Raw genomic sequence first — 18,854 nt, 5'->3', positions numbered from 1 at the left:
CAGAAGCTCCAGATAGCTTTTTGAGCCAAGTTAACGTGTCATTAGAAATTTTGTTGTCATTTGCTGTCAAAAGAATATCAGCTGAGCTCCATGCTTCATCTTCTACTGATGAGTTGAACTTGGGAGTGCATAATCTTTCTCAGTGCTTTTGGAAGCAGAGAAAGTCAGTTATCCTTTTCCTCACAGATTCAAACCTATACCTGTGTAACCTTGTCCATGACCGTGTTTTGGTTAGGCTTGACATGTCTTGTTTGATTGGTCAGCCACTGAGGGAACATGTGCAGACACCTGACCAGCCATAACTCACCGACGGTTGCCCATCATTCCATTCTCAGACAGTAAACACTGACAGGCTTCACACCGTCTTGCCATCAGGTTTGGGGTTTGATCACTCGCGTGGCTCCTAACCCATCCTGACTTCTCTCAGGGTTCTGATCCATGACGTCTGGGAAGATACACATGAGGAATGTGAAAAAAGGTCAGAGGTCAAAAGTAGCTCTGCTGGAAGTCCTCCATGTTCTAATAAGCTGAGCTTGAGTTCCTGCTCTCTGATGGATGGAGCTACAAGATGTGCTCTGGGTCTGAAAGTTCACAACGGGAGCAGTTGGATTATGTGTGGGATTAAAGTCAGACATTGGAGGCCTCTCCACAGTCATGTGCTCTCTGCTGGGGACGTTAAACTCCCCATTATGCCTCCATCAGATAGGATGTGTGTCTGTATTTGATGAGGGTTTTTTTGTTTTTTTACATAATTGTTATCAGGGACTCATATTGACTGGTGCTCGACACAAAGAGCCAAAGTTCCAAAGTGGATTAAGACACTAGGGTTTGGTTGACATTTGTTCCATTAGGTTCATCCCATAAAGTGATCTTCTTTCTTTACACTGGCAAGATTGAAAGACCAGAATTTCCGGTATAATCCTGGCTGGACTTAATGTTCTGGTCTGATCACTGTGGCGTCATATACAACTTCAATAAAACAACTAGATTTTGGAGATGGAGACAGACACAAGAAATATTTTGCAGACAACTTGGCGAAAATGTTGCAGCAGAAGTGAGTCATCGTGAAGGTGCAATCAGATGACGTCCATTTATGTGTATAATGAATATCTGTATCTAGATAGATGTATTAAGTCTGTCAGGACAAATATCTGTCATGGTGTTCAATAACAGGTCTTCAGTGATCTGTCCTTTGTCTTCCAGCCAGTAATTTCAATTGGGAAGGGCAAGAAATTGTAAAATATCCAAATAAGGAATAACAAAATAATAAAGTTATGACTGTGAAATATTGATTTAACAGTGACATGAGGTAACATTGAGGAGATGAGAAGATAAATCAACAGCAGATGACCAATCCATCAGTTTGTCACATTCTGGATGAACATGTGGACGATTGCAAAAGTAAAGCTGGATGAAGACAAGCAGAGTCACTTTGGCTTCAAAATAAAAGCATGGACCATTAACCATCCAGTACTGTAATGAATACTGTAATAACACAAATAATTTGTGATCTAATAGAAAATAAATGACTTTCAACAGGCTGACTGCAGCTGACTAGGCCTAAGATACACAACAATGTAAAATCAGAACCCATTCATCCATTTTCCATCGTTATCAGGGTTGTGGGGGGCTGGAACCGATCCCAGATGAACCGGACAAGAGTTGGGGTTCATCAAAGAGGTGACACCATCATTCACACCTATGGAAGAAACTGTCTATCTGACCTGTTTAAATGTGTTAAATTAAAACAGGTTTAAAACTTACAAAGTTTGCTACACATCGTCAGCCGATCCACAAAATCACCACTTTAAGTGAAATACAGTTACGTTTTACATGCTTTACATAATCTGTACTGTTTCAAGGCTATTGGTTCTTATGCTGCACTGACGAAACCCATGACCATATCTCTCTAATTATATAGACTATATATCCTGTCATCTCCAGTAGGCAGTAAAAAGAATAGACAGAGCATGAGTGATGTCACCCATAAGTTTCCCAAGCACTGAAGCTAAAACATATGTGGTGCTGGCTACCTAAGGCGGCATGGATGACGCCTGGGTGATCTAAAAAATCATCTGTAACAGCACCTACCTGTCAATCAAAACAGCCACACTGTTAATCATGCATAACATTAAGCCTAAATATAAATTGAATAGGTGAGTTTAAAAAAAATCAGCCTCAGTACAGTTGTCATGAACATGCTATAGAATTTAGATGAAGGTTTGAAATGTTCTGGAGCCAGCCTCAAGTGGCCGCTGGAGGAACTGCAGTTTTTTGGCACTTTTGCACTTCCCAGCCATGGCGGATGGCGCTTGGTCCTCTCTCCAAATCAATAAATGAAGCTGATATGCAATATCATATATCTACTGAATATACACTGTTGCCCATGAAGCTGAAAAATAAAATATTTTTACCTCTTCTCATGAAATGATTGTGACAGTGTGATATATTTTTGATAGATAAAGTGAATCTTCTCAAAACTTTATTGATCACTTTATTGATCGAACTCTTCCGGACATATTACAGTGAAAATTAAAACCACAGACAGTGTATGAAAACAAAATGATTTTAATTTTATGGGCAACAGTGTATACAGATATACTTTACCTAGAATTATGAAAACATACAGGACCATCTTTAAAGCAATAATAGAGAAGAAGAGCCTCATATATAGTGATAGTATTTTTGGGGGGAGCACTGACATCCATTAACATCCCCATTAACTGTCACTGCTTCACTTTAAAGTGCTTAGTTTGGACGTTTTGTTAGCAGATACTGTAGATTTGGTTGATTTCATTGACATGGACTGACACCACGTCTGTCACCTGACACCCTCTGGATAGGAGTTTTACTTTGAAAGGTCCAAGCGGAACTGTCTTTGTTAAAAAGCTGCCGGCTCGAGTTTGACTCTCTTGTGTCTCTGCGCTGCAAAGCCTGTGTTTGCTTTGGGGAGAAAGGGGTTAAAGCCCCCCCCTCCACAAACAGACCGGTGGCCTGTGCTCGCACTGCGCTGACAGAAACACAGCCTGTTCAGTGTGTGTGTGTGTGTGTGTGTGTGTGTGTGTGTGTGTGTGTGTGTGTGTGTGTGTGTGTGTGTGCAGCAGCAGCAGCTCACACAAATGTCTCGGTAAGTGGAAGAAACGGAGGACCGGCTGCACGCACCGCCTGCCTCATTTCTCTCTGTCCTTCTCCTTCACCTCCGCTGAGACGTCCAGACTGGACATCCAAGGATGTACAGCAAGATAAGGAGCAGCAAAGGTCAGCGAGCCGGATCGATGCTCTTATCGGTGATAAAGTAGAACAAAAAAACAACAAAACAAAAAAAAAAAACAGCAGCTGTCTGCTTCGCATGAACCCTGGAAGGATCCGGCTCGGCTTCTCGGTCGTCTCCAAAGACTCAGGATGAGGAAAGCCAAAGTCATCCGGATGGTTTTTGCCTTGTGTCTGGGATGTTTCATCATGGTCATCCTCTACTTCAACAGCAGTCTGAAGCCAGGTGAGCACAAGAGTCTTCATCACGGTGCAAGAAAATACATTTATTTCTTCTTCACGGGAGGACTAATATATTCAGTTTATTACACATTTTGTAAAGGGAAAACAATCATTGTATGCCTCAGTAGTAGTGAAGAAAATTAGAATTAGAAATTAAGATTAAATCGCCACCAAATGACATTCCAGTGTGTTAGTGAACAGTCGACTCCACCTGGTTATCACCACCTTTCTGCCAATGAAGTTTTTCCCATCAATAAGTAACAAAATGAGATTGAACAGCTGAGATCTGTCCCAGCATGTAGAGACATGAACATACAAGGACCTCAGACATGTGCTACAATATATTTATTCTTCAGCAGAGGATATTTGCACATAGATTGCATTTATTTCAAACAAATTCCCGACATTGGAAATCTATTTTTAACAAAATACATCTGTTGTTATCTAACAGTATGGCCTGTTGGTTTGCTCATCATGTCCACATCTGGTAATCTGATGCAAATATCACTGGGTCAGTGCCTGAATGGAGAAAGTGGTGTAAGGAGTACCGCGTCTTCTTCCAGTCTCTCCTTCCTTTCCTTTCCATCCATCCATGTTCGCCCTTCCACATTCCCACCCTGTGTCTGGATTTCCCAGAGAACCGCATTTCTCGCTCGCGGAACAATTTCATTACAGATCTGATTAGTGGTTTGTTTCCTCTTGCTACGTGGAGAGGAAGGCTGGGAGAAGTTGCAGCTGGCTGGTAGCGGGGTTGGCCCTAGCTGAGATCTGTTTCCACCTCTTCCAGGTCCCTCTCTGCCACATACAATGGCCTCTTTCAGACATGCCCAGCTATATCATGGACCAAATAAGCTTATACATCCCATGCTGTGAGGGATGTGAGCGAGGGGTTTTAAAGAGAGAGGTCAGTTAGTTCTGCATGTGTGACATAGAGGGAAAAGACTGTTCCAAGTTTTTAAGAATCCATGAAAGATCAGACCAGACTTTTTGTGGAGACTAGAAGGATTCCATACAATGTCTTACCCCATAAAGTACCTGATTGATATGAGCGTCTTGCACTCACTAAAGTAAAGTGGTGGAGCTATTGGAAGCATCAACGTGAAAGAAAAAACCCTTTTGTCAATAATCTGTCTGTACATCACTTTCTCTTTGATCTGGATTAAGAAACACTAAAAGCTCATATTGTTAAACTAAACTATTGCTATTGCACACGTGCTGGAAATATTACTGTAACTTGCCACGCTGTTAATTATAGCTAATAAGAATAAACCTTTTTACAGCAGATATTTTGTGGTCATGGAGTGATTGCTGTTGTGGCCAGCTAACTACCAGTTAGCCAACTAGGAGTTAGCAACGTGGCAAGCTCGATCATTTGCAAGACATTAAATCGGCTATAATCAACATTGTTATATTAACAATGGAACATGTGACTAGTTATATGCGAAAGGGGTCACATCTGACAGAATTATCACCCAGCTCTTTGGTTCCTCTGAGATTTTAGTGTCTTTCAGCTCATCGTTTTGTTTTATGACCAACAACTTTACTGTTTTGGCTCACTCGTTTTTACCAAGTCATACAGCAGGGTAAGTGGCTGCCCTGTGAGAAGCAATGTTCAAATTGTCCTTTACTGGCTACTTTATATGTACCTGGAGAGTTAAAAAAGTACAACAATCAACGGGCAGATTAGGGCCAGATCCCCTCTGGCTGTCAGCAGCAGAATTTCCTCGTTGAGAAGCTCTGATTTCGCACAAAGCTACAACAACAAAACAAGAGAAGGTTATAGTTAATACTAAGATCAACAATAGTGGCATTGGCAACCATCTCTGTTAGTTTCTGTTTAAAACTCTCAGCCACTGTTTGTTTAGTCTTGTCCTGACATCCTGATATACTGTCCGTACATTGTTCATGTGTTTACTTGTCTGTGGTTCATTTTTGAAGATGTGCACAACCAAGCACTGGGCACACGAGGCAACCATGATGGGAATGCCGATACATACATACAAGCAGTTATCAGCACTGTATCAGTGAGTGGTGAAACATCTGTAGTTGATTTGCATCAGGCAACCTCCTTTGCTATTCTGGTGTTCAGTAACTTTAATGTACATGGAACTCAACTCATGTTTCAGCCATCAAAGCTGCCTGTCGGCTTTAATTCAGTTTAAATTGGTTTCAGATATGCAGTCAGTCTTTGTTATTTGCGTCCTGAACACCTTCACTTTTCCCTCTCTTGCTCCATCTGGGGTAAAGGTCATATTGTTTGCTTGCAGCCACATAACAAATGAATGTACTGCCAAGTGAAACTTACACAGGATGGAATTGTCTTGTTGCTGAATTGCGATCTTTTTGTGCACAGGATCCACAGCGCTCATCTAAATTTAGGATAATTACATAGAGCCAGAGTGAGTTTACTGTACATGTCGTGAATGCTGTTATACACACAGTAGATGGAAACAGTGGTTTTACAGAACACACTGACCGTTTGAACCAGTCATGACATCTGTTTTTTTAGTGCAATATCTGCCTGTTGGGCTGACTAATAACTTGTTTCCAATACAGATCAACATTATGTTGACACACAAGATGATGCCTCTCGATATTTATAGAGTGATCCACAAGAAACCTGTGATTTAAGAATCTCAAATTGTCTCAGCTCTGGCAGATTTTTGTCAATCTTATGAGAATTTGAGTAATTTTTGCCTCTCTTCCAGAAGAACTGACCCGTTACGATTGACTTTTTTTTTTCCCAGTGTGGTTTCTTTTACTACAGGGGCAGCTGTTGTTTCTCCATAAAGTTTGCACAGACACAAGGGCTGAGGTGGAGGGAGGCTGCACTTTGGTCTGGAATGTGCTATATTGTGTTTTATAGTCAGAATCTTCCCCTGTACCGCCCCCAGGAAATAAAACCCAGGAACACAGATCTATATGTCAGCTCTAACATTTACAGACACAGATGTGAGTCAATGGTTATCAGGCAGCTAGTTATAGCTGTTTAATTACAAGCAAAACCTGAGCTGATGGTTTGGGCCTTGGGGCTCCTGTCATTATCTCTTTAGTGAGGAGGTACCCCCACCTCATACTTTCCTTGTCTAGGCTTGACTTGAGGCCATGACAGTCATAAAGATGAACTTTTCATAACTCCAGTTTCATTGGAACACCTGCAGCACACTGAACAAATCATTTGAACATCAGTCTTTGTCTCTAAAGTCTCATAAAGACGTGGAAGTGACATTATCCAATTAACAGAAGCACAAAGGAACAGTACATGACCTAATCTTCTTGATGACGTCCTTCAGTTGTGAGTGGAAGCCAGTCGTGTCTCCTGCTGTCAGATCCTCTGCCATCTATGGACAAGTTTATGACAGGGCAGGGTGGCCCTGCTGTTCAAACCTGTCCCAGCCAGCTGCATATTCATGACCCAGAGCCGGGAGGAGCTGATGATTCAGCAAGTACTCCGAAATGAAGCATGTTTTTTTTTTTTCCATTTAGACCATCTGCTTTCAGAGCGGAAATCCTGACGTGATCTGATTTGCAGATTAGTTCCCTCATTGTTGATATTGCTTAATAAAACCTCTACTCCATGAAATTCTATTATTTAACTAAAGTCTGTTCGCCATTTTCACATGGTGGCCATTTTCCTCTGAAGCTCAAATGTGTTGTCTCCTTTCGTTCTGGATTGCGAGTCATATAAACATAGGAAATTTGAATATTTTTTTTTATCATTTCACAGTTTCCTGATTGATGGTTTATACATATTGCAAACAACAAAGCAACGTGACGTTTGAGCGTCCCACCTGAGGGCGGCAACAGTAGAAAATGGCCGCCGCACCAATATCGTGAATGGGCTGCTGTATAGCTTTTAAGCACACTAAAACAGTAATGGGAGTCATCTGGTTTTCTACATTGGTTCAGATATCAAATATCTTGACAAATATTAGTTTGATTGCCATGGAATTTGCTTACACAAAGTCAAAGTCCCCAGGGGATGAACCCTGCTACCTTGGTGATGCTCTGACTTTTCATCTAGTGCCATCATCAGGTTATCCAGCCAGATATCTCTAAGCCTACAAAACACATCTACTTGATGCACTGGCAGAAAATTTGGAACAAGTATTCATTGTTGTCATTGTTGTTTTTTTAGAGAACAAAAATGGGAATTTACAAAAGATTTATTGTATGTCCTGGCACATGATAGACTTGTGACAGAGTGTAGAGCACTTGCAGCAGAGTGTGACAGTCGATCAACTCTTTAATAAATGATTTCAACAGGATTCAGAAGAGCCGAGCTGGCAGCTTGTGACATCTGCTCATTCAACAGCTGCATGTGTCAGTGTGCAACATTTGATTCTCTTCCTGTCTTTATTTTTGCACTTGCAGCAATTTAAAAGCGTGTTGGAACATGCAACTTGATAACCAGAAGGGCAACTAATGTGTTAAACCACAAGCACACATCAGACCTTTGTAGCCTTGTGTCTGTGAACAGGATCAGACTCATATCTCACATCTGCATACACTCTTCTAAGACCCAATAAATAGACAGTACACCACCCACATGCCTCTGCTTGTGCACTAACACCCTTAACACACACATTTGTGGCCTAAAAGGATCAGGCTTTTCCTTGGACAGTGTGTCTCTCAGTAAAACTGCTCTTTGGCAGGAGAGGCCTAGGAGGGGGAGGGGGCCCCAGTTTTCCCAGTGGGACCTAAACACAGAGCTCCGTTTATGGCCTGGACAGGAGGAACACACATCAGCCTTTCTATATTTTGCATTTCCTAAGCCCTGGGTTCTATATAAGCCAGGAGGAATGCTGCAGTGTTGGGTCTAGACAGGGTTAAACCAACAGGACTACTCCTTCCTTTTGAATTGGCCGTAGGTGGGGTTGGTGAATCTCCTCAGCGCTGGAATTTGAGCTAACAGCTGAGACAGTGTTTAGTTAGAACAGCATATGGATGGAGTCCATAGCTTGAGAGGCTGTGTGTGTCTTTGTAGCATTTTTCTTAATTTCTTCCCTCTGGCATAAGAGAACTTTTTTCGCCAGCTTCTTGCACAATGCACAGTATCCCATTGTCTGCTTCCCCTGATACCCATCTGACTGGCCACAACAACTCAATAAGTCCGTTTTTGCTCCAATATTTTAATCTGGTGTTTTGTTAAACACGTCATGACAAAATAGATTGTAAATTTCCTCGCTTGCTGAGTGATGCCACATTAGCAGGGGAGTGATGGCACACAATGCAGTCTTTCAGCCTGCTCGGTGTGACATCTCATCTTGTTGCTGAAAGACTCACAGTGTGCCAGGTATTTGTCAGTTCCTAAATGATTTCAGACGTTACCTCTCCTGACTGGTGTTTCATTTAAGAGGGGTAAAAAAAAAAAAAGGGAGTAGTCATGTTGGAAATGTGTTCCTGAGTCACTGGCAGTTTCCATAAGGAAGTGGTCAGCTAACATGTTTTAAAACAGTTAAATCAGTGTACTGTAGCAGAATGAACACTTCACTTTAGTAGCGCAAGACAGCATCGTCCAGCAGCATCTCTGACTGTTCATTCCAGTAATAAGTCATAGTCTGACATCGTGGGTGGCAGAGGTGAATCCATTTAGTGAAAGGATTATGTCTCAAGAATTAGCTTTAATTATGATGGAATGATGGCTGTTGGGCAGCAAATGGCCATGCTGTCGTAATGTTTCCTCATTAACCTGATATATTAGACATTTTACCGGTGTTTAAATATTTTAGATATTTAATTATTATGTAACCAAATCCACATAATGCACACTGTGAATGATCACGTTTGCTTGCAGGGGCGCAGAGTTACACTTTGGTGAACTTTGACCCACAAATATATATATATATACATATTCACCTCCTCTGTCCTCATTAAACTGCTCTTCAATAGAGCTATGAAACAGAAATAAGTCTTGGACTTATTAGCAGGTTAATGGTCGTTCGTACCTCAGAGAGTTCTTAATTTTTCTGTTTTCTGTGCTTGCCAGTTAAAGCAGCCTCTACAAGCCTTTACAAGTTAGTGTAGTGTTAAATGTTTTATACATTTGAACCAAATTTTGATTCAGTCAGCAAAACAAAATGCAAATAAATGCGTGTTTACCTTCACTACCATCATGCAAATTTGTTGTGTCACAAGATAAGCAGCATGGGGCACTGATTCTCCAGTCAGCATAGAAGAAGAAGAAGAAGAAGAAGAAGAAGAAGAAGAAGAAGAAGAAGAAGAAGAAGAAGAAGAAGAAGAAGAAGAAGGCAACAAATGATGTAATTGCCAGTCGAACTTCAAACGGTGAAAAACAATGCAGAACACAGGATGGACATTTGCGTGCGTTTCACTGTCCGAGTGAAACAGTTCCTCTCTGTTTCCACTCAATTTAATTCAGTACACAATGACCTCATGTAGACTTCTTGTGTTGGTTCACTTCTCAAAAGGCCAAGTGTCAATGCATCCAACAAACTTCTATACAGATCGAAATCACATTCTAGCCAGATGTTGAAAAAATGCATCCATGTTTCCAAGTTATGTGTAATCGTTGCTCCCCTAAAGTCTAACTGTCTAACTAGTGTGTGGAAATAGCCTCCACAGGGTCTGCTTTTTGTGATAACTGTGGCTGAAATTGCTCAAATTAGCCGTCCTTAAGAAAAGCAGTTCCAGTGATTATTGCAGTAATTATACAGTCTGCAGAGCTTGTCGAGGCAATTTTTCTCTCTCAAAAGTGCTGAAAAGTCATAAAATGACAAGTGTAAACAGAGCCCTATGAAACTATAAAACCTGTTTGAGATAAGTAATCCATCTCCATACACAGTACATCTTCCTGTACATTCATATAGTACAAATGGGGCAGCATGCAATCTTCTTTTATTTTCTTGAATTATGTGAATTTATTTTATCTCATCGTAATGCATAAATATATTTTTTTAAATCCCTCTGTTAGTTTCAGGAAACAGTGAAATGTTCAGACTGAAAACATTCACAAGCTGTGGCATCAGAAACTAAACCTGGACTAAAAGCAATGAGCACACCAAGCACTTTAAACAGGACAACATGACTTTCGTTGCTTCTTGCATGAAGCAGGTTGCAGTTCAACACCCAACTCTTAAATCTCTATTGTTGAGTTTCCTTGAACGTAACACCAAGTTGTGATGGATACAAAGCAGTTGGCAGTAAGTCCAGTGAGTTGCCCACAGTGTATGATCCGTACTTGGCTGGTGAATAAACACAAATCACAGCTCTGGCCCTTTAACACTGATAACTCAGTATGAAATTTCACATATAAGATCTACTTTGTATCCTTCATATACTCAATTATTCCTCATAGTTTGGTCATAACTACACACACAGTGCTGTACATGTCTCTCTGGCGGCCTCCACCATGAGCGTGTCAGTGGGTTTACAGCTTATAAGCTGCTTGGCACCCATGACTGACCCGATCACACCACAGTGTGGAAAGAGGCATACACACACACACACACACACACACACACACACACACACACACACACACACACACACACACACACGATCACTCAGCTGAATCTTCCTGCAGTGTCAAAATTGTCTCAGTGCACCATTTTCTTGACGTAATTGGATTCTAATTGCCACTAATTGGCATCAAATAATTTGTACTTAAATTCAGTTGTCTACAGATGACAAATGTTCTTGCTGTCTTAGCAGCTCTGGAGCTTAATGACAGCAAGAGAACATATGGATTATTTAATGAGGCTCTTTGAAAGCAATAAGACCCACTCCCACACTGAAGTTAATGGGACTTTTACATTAGTAAAAGTGATGACACTGCAGAATGGCCGTCATAAGATCTTTGAAGCGAGCAGCTCAAACACATGCTCTTGCTCCTTGACTCGCTGTTAACCTGGATTGCTGATTCCTGACTTGCAGCTTTAGGGCTTTCAGTGAGGAAACAGCTGCTTTTTTTATCGTTCAAGCTTTGGCAAGGCACATCTCAGGAACGTGTGTTTTTACTTTCTATGAATTTTGCCTCAGATGATTTTAATGCAGAAATAAGTGCTGATGTGGGGAAAGTGCCAGCCATTTCTGCCTGCCTGTTCAAGATTCACACAGGAATTAATAAATTGAACAAAGTTAGACTACGTCAAATGACATTTTGGGTCAAATATGTGTATTGGCTTTCTTGTCGAGACTTTGGTGAGAAGGTGTCCAATACCACACACAGTCAGCTGCTCAGCTTAGCTTAGCAAAAAGACTGGAAACCAAAACCAAGCACTTCATTTTTAAAGCAACTTTTAAAGCAAATGTTTAATTAGTCATGTTAACTAGTAAATGTTAAAGTTGGCATTTTGTTACTTTTGGGTAGAGTCAGGCTAACCATTTCCTCCTGGTTCCAGTATTTGCACTAAACTAAGCTAACCATTTGTACGCTTGTCCTTGAGCTAAGATAAGCTAAGCTAACATGCTTTAGCTTTACATTAAACAGATAGTTGTAAGAGTGGTAAATACAGTATATACATACATCTTCTAACCTAACTCTCGGCAAAAAAGCAAGTAAGCACATTTCCCAAAATGTCAGACTTTCAAGCTAAATTATCCAGAACCAATATATTTGAATGTATTTTGAATTTGTCAGTGTTTTTAATGAATTTATTTTAATTAAGTTTGGGACAGTAACTATGTTAAAAGCAATTATTGCCACGTGATGTACCAGGGTTACCCACAGCCTGTTTGCATCTTTTGAAAAACAAAGAAACAACATGCAATTATCACACATCCAGATTTGAAAACCAGCTGTGTCCACAGGGCTACAACATGTGGCTCAGATCTGTTGGAAGCCTCTCTCTGAACAACACAGCTCCCTGTGTGTGTCGATTTGACATCACATACCTGTGGCTGGCAGGCCCACAGTGTGATGCCTTGGAGGATGTGGAACTGAAATGAAAAATGGAGCTCCTGTGGAGATGTTCGGCGTCTTGGCAATGTTTGAAAGGCTCCAGTTTGAATGAGTCAGTGTATCAGTGAGTTCAAGACCAGTCAGTAGTTGATTAATGTGCTACCTGTGCTCATCTCTGGTTAGAGTGGCAGCTCCAAATGAATATCTAAATAGGAAATATCAGCGATGTGATAGAGGTATTAACCTTTCGGTCACACAAAGATGATTTAAAGGAATAATGCGACATATATGCTAAAGTAATAGTTCATCTTGGGAAATATGTTCACTATCTTGCAGAGAAGGTTACCTCATAAGATTGTTACCACTCTCATCTATCCACTAAATATCAAGCTGAGTTTAGTGGTGGGTGGAGTGACTCCAAGAAATCAGCCATTAAATGGTCCGTCACATAAATTCCTCTAAATCCATAAATCATTGTTACACTTTAAATTAAAACAAACAAGATATGACCTGATAACTACTGAGCTTTAGAGGCACTTTTAGGTCGGTTTAGTTACAGAGCCAAGATAGCTATTTTCCCATTTGTAGCCTTTATGCTAAGCTAGGCTAATCATCTCCTGGCTGCATGTGACACAAAATGGTGAATTATTCCTTTTTATATAAAAATAAAGTTCTGTTGACATGGAAAGCAGTGTCAATATAAAACCTTCACAGAGGTCATGTTGCTTTGCTTTAAACTACATGTTTAGGATGTAGTGGCATCTAACCGTGTAGTTGGTGAATGCAACCACTTCGCTTCACCTGCCCTTTCCAAGTGTGTAGGAAAAACAGGTAGAAAAATATGGCAGATAGATACAGATGTAAAAGGCTCATTCTTAGGTAGCAAAAGCAAATGATTCTTCAGGTGATTATACACTTGTGAAAACATAGTTATGAATATAATATTCAATTGTTGCCATGTTCTCTGAAAAGAGCTTCATAAATCAGACAAACTGGACCTTTTTAATGTGAGCCTAGTAGGTTCAAGTTCAAGTTTCCACTGTGTTCGATTACAAAGCTGCAGTGCCACATTGCCTCTTGCCCAAAGGTAATTCTAGGTTCAGGTAGTGAAACTGTGTACTGTGGCTCCAGCCATGTGAAGCCATGTAATTCTATACTGGGATGAAAGCTCATCCCTGCAAACAACAGCTCAAGCTTGAACCCAGCAATGCTACTCTTTTCTCGATCACCCACAAAGTCTGACAGAAGTTACTTGTAGAAAGTCATATGTTCTGGATTGCCAAATCCTTTTTTTTTATCTACCGTTTCAAGAGCACCGGAGCAGATATAACTGTGGAAATAGCAAAGCAACAAAGTGAACTTTATTGTTTCCATGCAACATTTCTCATTCCCTGTGTTACTGTACTACTGTTTCTGTCACATTATCTATGCTTGTGGCCTGTTGACACACAAAAAAAGGTTTCCCCCTTACAAAGAACAGAGGCTGTGGTCAGTTTGGATTCTCGTCACTTGGATTTCAGTCATGACCTACATTTACGGTGGAAAAACAGAAGTGTAACCAGCTTCTCAGTCCATCTGCACGCTCGTTATGTTCCAGTCATAGTTTTGCTAAAACATAGTAAAATGAACAATGCAAGTCTTCACAGTTTATTATTAATAGGTGTATGTTTTTTACTGCTATCTTCCAGGCCTACAGGTGGTGTTACCGAATCTACTGAAACAATAGATTTTTGGTCAGGTATGACTATGTGATGGCCCAAAGAGGCAGTTTGTGTTTGAGGATATACCACAAATCATGAGTGTTTGATAAGCTTTTACTGTTGTTGAATATGCATAGGTCTGATTGTTGCTTTGACTTACAGTAACACTTCTGTGCTTTGGAACTTCTTCCAGTAAGGTCTCATGACAGATGTGTTGTGTTTCCTCAGCATCGGAGCCGCTCGGTGAAAGAAGCAGTGGGCAGAAGTCGAGGAGGAGTCCTCTACAGACGCTCTATGATGGTGACCAGGTCAGTGCCCTCTAACTTTATTGTAAATAGAATTACTCATTAAGGCCTAGCAAACATTAAATATTTAACATTAAGTATTTATTCTTATGTTTTTTTGGCAAAGTTTGTACATGTTTTAGAATATAAACTCAGTTTGAGTCCTGAGCGATAAAATTAGACAAGCACTTGGCAAAGATAATAACGGACAAGTTATGACCCTGATCCCTGTGTGTGACAGTGAGTGGAAAAAACAAACAACAACTGGCAGACAGCATTAACCACAGGCAGGCTCAGCCAAATGTTTAATGATATGTTGAGGTCTGATATAAGGTTTTATGATTTTATAGTCATGGATAGGCCACAGAGGAGCAATGTGGAATTTTTAGCAAGTGATTTTGAATATATAGAGCAGTTCATAGAACACAGTGGCATGAGATTGGATTATGATTTATGATCATAGGGGAAGTCTTATAAAAAGTCGTATAAGAAACAATTATTGTCAAGCTGTAACCTAAACTTGGATATAAAGTTTAAAGAGATTTCCCTTTTACAAGCAATCCAGGATGTGTGTTCAGTGGGGGGTAGAATACTTTGCCACAGTGTTATCAGTGTCAGCAAGCTACAGCAGTGTTCACTTTTAAGCATTGGTTAAGCATTAATATATACTGAAATGATCATTTTTAAAGCGTGTTTCTGATGTAAATACTCATTAGTATATGGTTTATAATAACAGTTATAAATGTCTTTCTGTACTAATGGTTAGTGAGTGTGTTAGTAGATGTTTTATAAAAACTCACAAATTCCATATCCAATGGATGACCTATAAACAGTTATAAATGCAGGAATTCATGAATTTAGGCATTTACAAAGCACTTACTACTCGTTAATTAAGTATTTTGTGTGAGCTCATCTAAAGTGGGCACTCTCTATGTCTTATAAAGCATTTACGAATGAGATTTAAAGGCTGGCAATGCCTCAAGATTCACAAACGTTTCAGTTATCTTAACAGACCAAGGAGACAACTGTTCTGTTGATGTAAAAAGATGAACAAGGGTAAACAAAGTTGAATAAAAACTTGCCAACACTAGCAGTGGAGAAAGAATTTTAAGTACAAATAAAATCTTTGTTTGAAAAAATATAATCTTTCTGTATCAAAAAATAAAGTCAATATTTATTTCATATTTCAGTGTCACATAATTCAATTTAACATCAAGAAAAGTCTAAAAATTATTTGAGAGATAAAATAAATATACTCAACACATGATAAAATAATACAGGACACTACAAAAACAAAGTACACTGATTCCTTGGAATTTCTTCTCTTCTTTTTCTTGTCTTCCTCTGAGGATACAGTCCCCTGACTCCTCCTCTGAGCTATCATAAGAGGAAGATGAAGACAAACAGACTGCCTGAGTGGGACCTGTATCCTCTTTTTTAAGAGCTGTTATATATAAATATAACATAATAATAATATAAATAGATTCAAACACAACAATTAGGCTAATATGGCACAAAGAGACACATGCATGATATAGAGTCCAGAGATACAGTAAACTAACACAATAAGACCCAACTACACAGGAATCTCTCTGCGTATTGTGTGTAGGGAGACCAAGCTGATGCCAGCTGCTCTTTTGTCTGTTTTTATGACCGGCAGTTTGTGCAGGGAATTTTATTTTGAAAATCCACCGGATTCTCTATACTTTTTCTGTGTCTGGCATCGCCCGCTCGAGGTGCTCTGTGTTAAATTGACGCAGGCTTCTGAACGGGAGGTTTAATACATTGACTAGAATGGCTGCGTATCACTGCGGTGACCGGGCGCACATGCAATGCTGCGCACACGCATCTGGTGGAATTTGGAACGTTAAATTGTGACACTGAAATATTTTCTGACTTCATTTTTTGATACAGAAAGATCTTATTTTTTTCAAACAAAGATTTTATTTATTTATTTATTTATTTTAAAATTCTGTGATTCACTGTTAGTGTTGGGGAGTTTTATTCAGCTTTGTTGAACGTCAAGTTTTTTCTCCACAGCTTACCCTCCAGATAAGCAAAATTCCACTGATTAGCTGTAGTAAGACTTGCCAACGGATCACGGTTGGACTCATCTACAGCTATGTGGCAACTTGTTTGTGCAGTCACAGTTGAGACAGTGTGGTGAGAGTGTGTGCAGCCCTAATACGTCAGTATGATCAATATCTGCAGACAGAAAGCGAGCAAATAGGAATGAGAGGATTTGTGCTGGCTTTCTCTTAACCTTGTAACCATGGGCATACCGTGGTAGTTTCTATTTGGTTTGATGCTGTTTTTGTAGTTTTCAAAGCTTGTAACTATTCCATCTTAGTGTTTTTTTAATTTAATATAATATATATTATATATATATATATATATATATATATATATATATATATATATCAGTGTGTTCAGAGTTTACGGATGTGGACCAAAGGAACATGTGAAAAGTTGGCATTTGGTATCCCCATGGTTTGGCGAGAGCAAAAAGATCATTGCACAGACTTACTTTACTTTTGTTTAGTGAAAACAAGCACATATCTGTTAAGTACAGTATTTTATATATTTTTTAAGAAAACAGGGATCCTATAGTTAAAAAAACTTGACGTGATAGAGAAAAAATGAGATCGGTTTTGGATTCCGCACCCAAAAATTAGTTAAAAACAGCTGTCAGACCTAACTCAACAAAAATTGTGTTCCCCAGTGTAGTCCACCACCCTCCTTCTCACATCACACTTTCTTACAGTCTGTGTAGCTTGTTCAGATTCACTGTTAAGATGTAAGGCGTTACTTTTTTTGGTGATATTCAACAACGAAGAACTCATTTGGAACAATTTGTCTGGTAATTTAGCCAGATATCTTCCCACTACTGTCGTACTGTGGGCGAAGGAGAAAAGAAAAGAAAAGAAAAGAAAAGAAAAGAAAAGAAAAGAAAAGAGAGCACAGTTTCTAGCTGCTCCCAGCAGGAGGACCAGCCCTTTGGAGCTGATGAATACATGATGGCAGCAGCAAAATGAACTCAGAGGCCTACAGAAACATTTTGTCTGCTAAACGATGCAACCAAACTTAATGGAGATCCTTTATCATGCAGCAAGATAATGACCCAAACCCCAAAACACACTGTCAAGACAACAAGAGGGGGTAAGAAGTGGAAGGTTTTAGACTAGCCGAGTCAATCTCCAGAGTTAAACCCTACAGAGCATTTTACCTGCTTAAGAGGAGACTGAAGGGAGTAACCCCCCAAAAACAACAACAACTGAAAGAGGCTGCGGTCAAAGCCAAAAAAGGCATCACAAAGGAAGAATGCAAAAGTTTGTCAATGTCAATGAGTCACAGACTTGATGCAGTTATTGCAAGCAAATTAAAAAATAAAGGAATTCGCCTCACTGTTCCAATACTTTTGGAGCAGACTGTATGCCATATGTGTTATACATTACAATAACTCATATTAGATTACTGCAGTGTAAACAGACACAGGAACGTCAATCCAGATGAGATCACTTGGATCAAAAATATTACCATCTGTCATGAACGACGCTCAACAAATATGTAAACCAACACTTATTTTTACTCCTGTGTTAGTGAGCACAGGTATATCAAGACCACAAGGACCGTGTGTTATGGACTGTCACAATAAAATGTACAGCTTCATCTTAAAACAAAGGAAGGATGAGTTGTGACCCACCATAATCTGCCTCTGATTGGCTAGTGCCCTCATTTGAATATCAGGGTATACGGTCACACAAATGCAATCACACTGGCAAGTTGTCGCAAAAGAACAAATAACCTTAATTTCCAGTGCCGAAGCAAATTCGTATCTCTCCTTCATGAGGAGTTCAACAATACGTGTTTGTGGTTGATAAATAAATGGACTACAAACCAGCAAACTTTACGGACCAGCAAGATTTACGCGTCCAGCACAATGTGTCCTGCCCATGTTTCACCTCAGCAGGCAATGGACACTGAATCAGTAGTGTTGCATATATGTTTATTTAAATTATTATATTTATTCATCTTATTTTGAATGTTTACTCAATGATGTCAGACAAAAGATGCTTGTTTTTCAGAGCATATTTCAAATATAAAATTAAATTCTCAGCTTCATCAAATCTATCCTGTGGATGCAGAAATTGCAAAACTGCCTTTAGATTTTGACTTTTAAAACATTCAAAGTTTAAATGATCTTTGCCCAGATTTCTGTGTACAAGGGTTTGACAAATACAGCTAACTGCCAAAAAACCTAATGCAAACCTTTCTTTGCAGCAGAGTTTTCAAATGTGATTTAGTTCCTTTAAAATTTTACACGCTTTATACCTAAAGTCCAAAACGTCCCACTGTGTTTGTGTGTGTGTTGCCAAATAGTCCTACAATGTGATCAACTTACAAGACTCATGTGGCATATACAGCTATTTGCTGACACTAATGAGTCCATGACGACGATTCCACCCCGACGAAGGTTCTGGCTTCAAATCTCGCTCAGGAGGCCTCATTTATAAA

General features: G+C 39.7%; 1 protein-coding gene across 1 annotated transcript in view; it reads left to right on the top strand.

Annotated features, from left to right (window-relative positions):
* The first annotated feature begins 2,929 nt into the window (after positions 1-2,929).
* si:ch211-236h17.3 (carbohydrate sulfotransferase 11) overlaps positions 2,930-18,854 on the top strand; it is a 24,234-nt gene continuing 8,309 nt past the window's right edge. Inside the window, exons 1-2 of the mRNA XM_010748609.3 lie at positions 2,930-3,496; positions 14,284-14,363. Of these exons, the coding sequence (XP_010746911.1) occupies positions 3,403-3,496; positions 14,284-14,363 (174 nt within the window). The 5' untranslated portion in view covers positions 2,930-3,402. The remainder of the gene's footprint in view (positions 3,497-14,283; positions 14,364-18,854) is intronic.

This window comes from Larimichthys crocea, chromosome I (genome assembly GCF_000972845.2).
Source record: "Larimichthys crocea isolate SSNF chromosome I, L_crocea_2.0, whole genome shotgun sequence".
NCBI lineage: Eukaryota > Metazoa > Chordata > Actinopteri > Sciaenidae > Larimichthys > Larimichthys crocea.
This window is presented reverse-complemented; position numbering and strand designations above follow the sequence as displayed.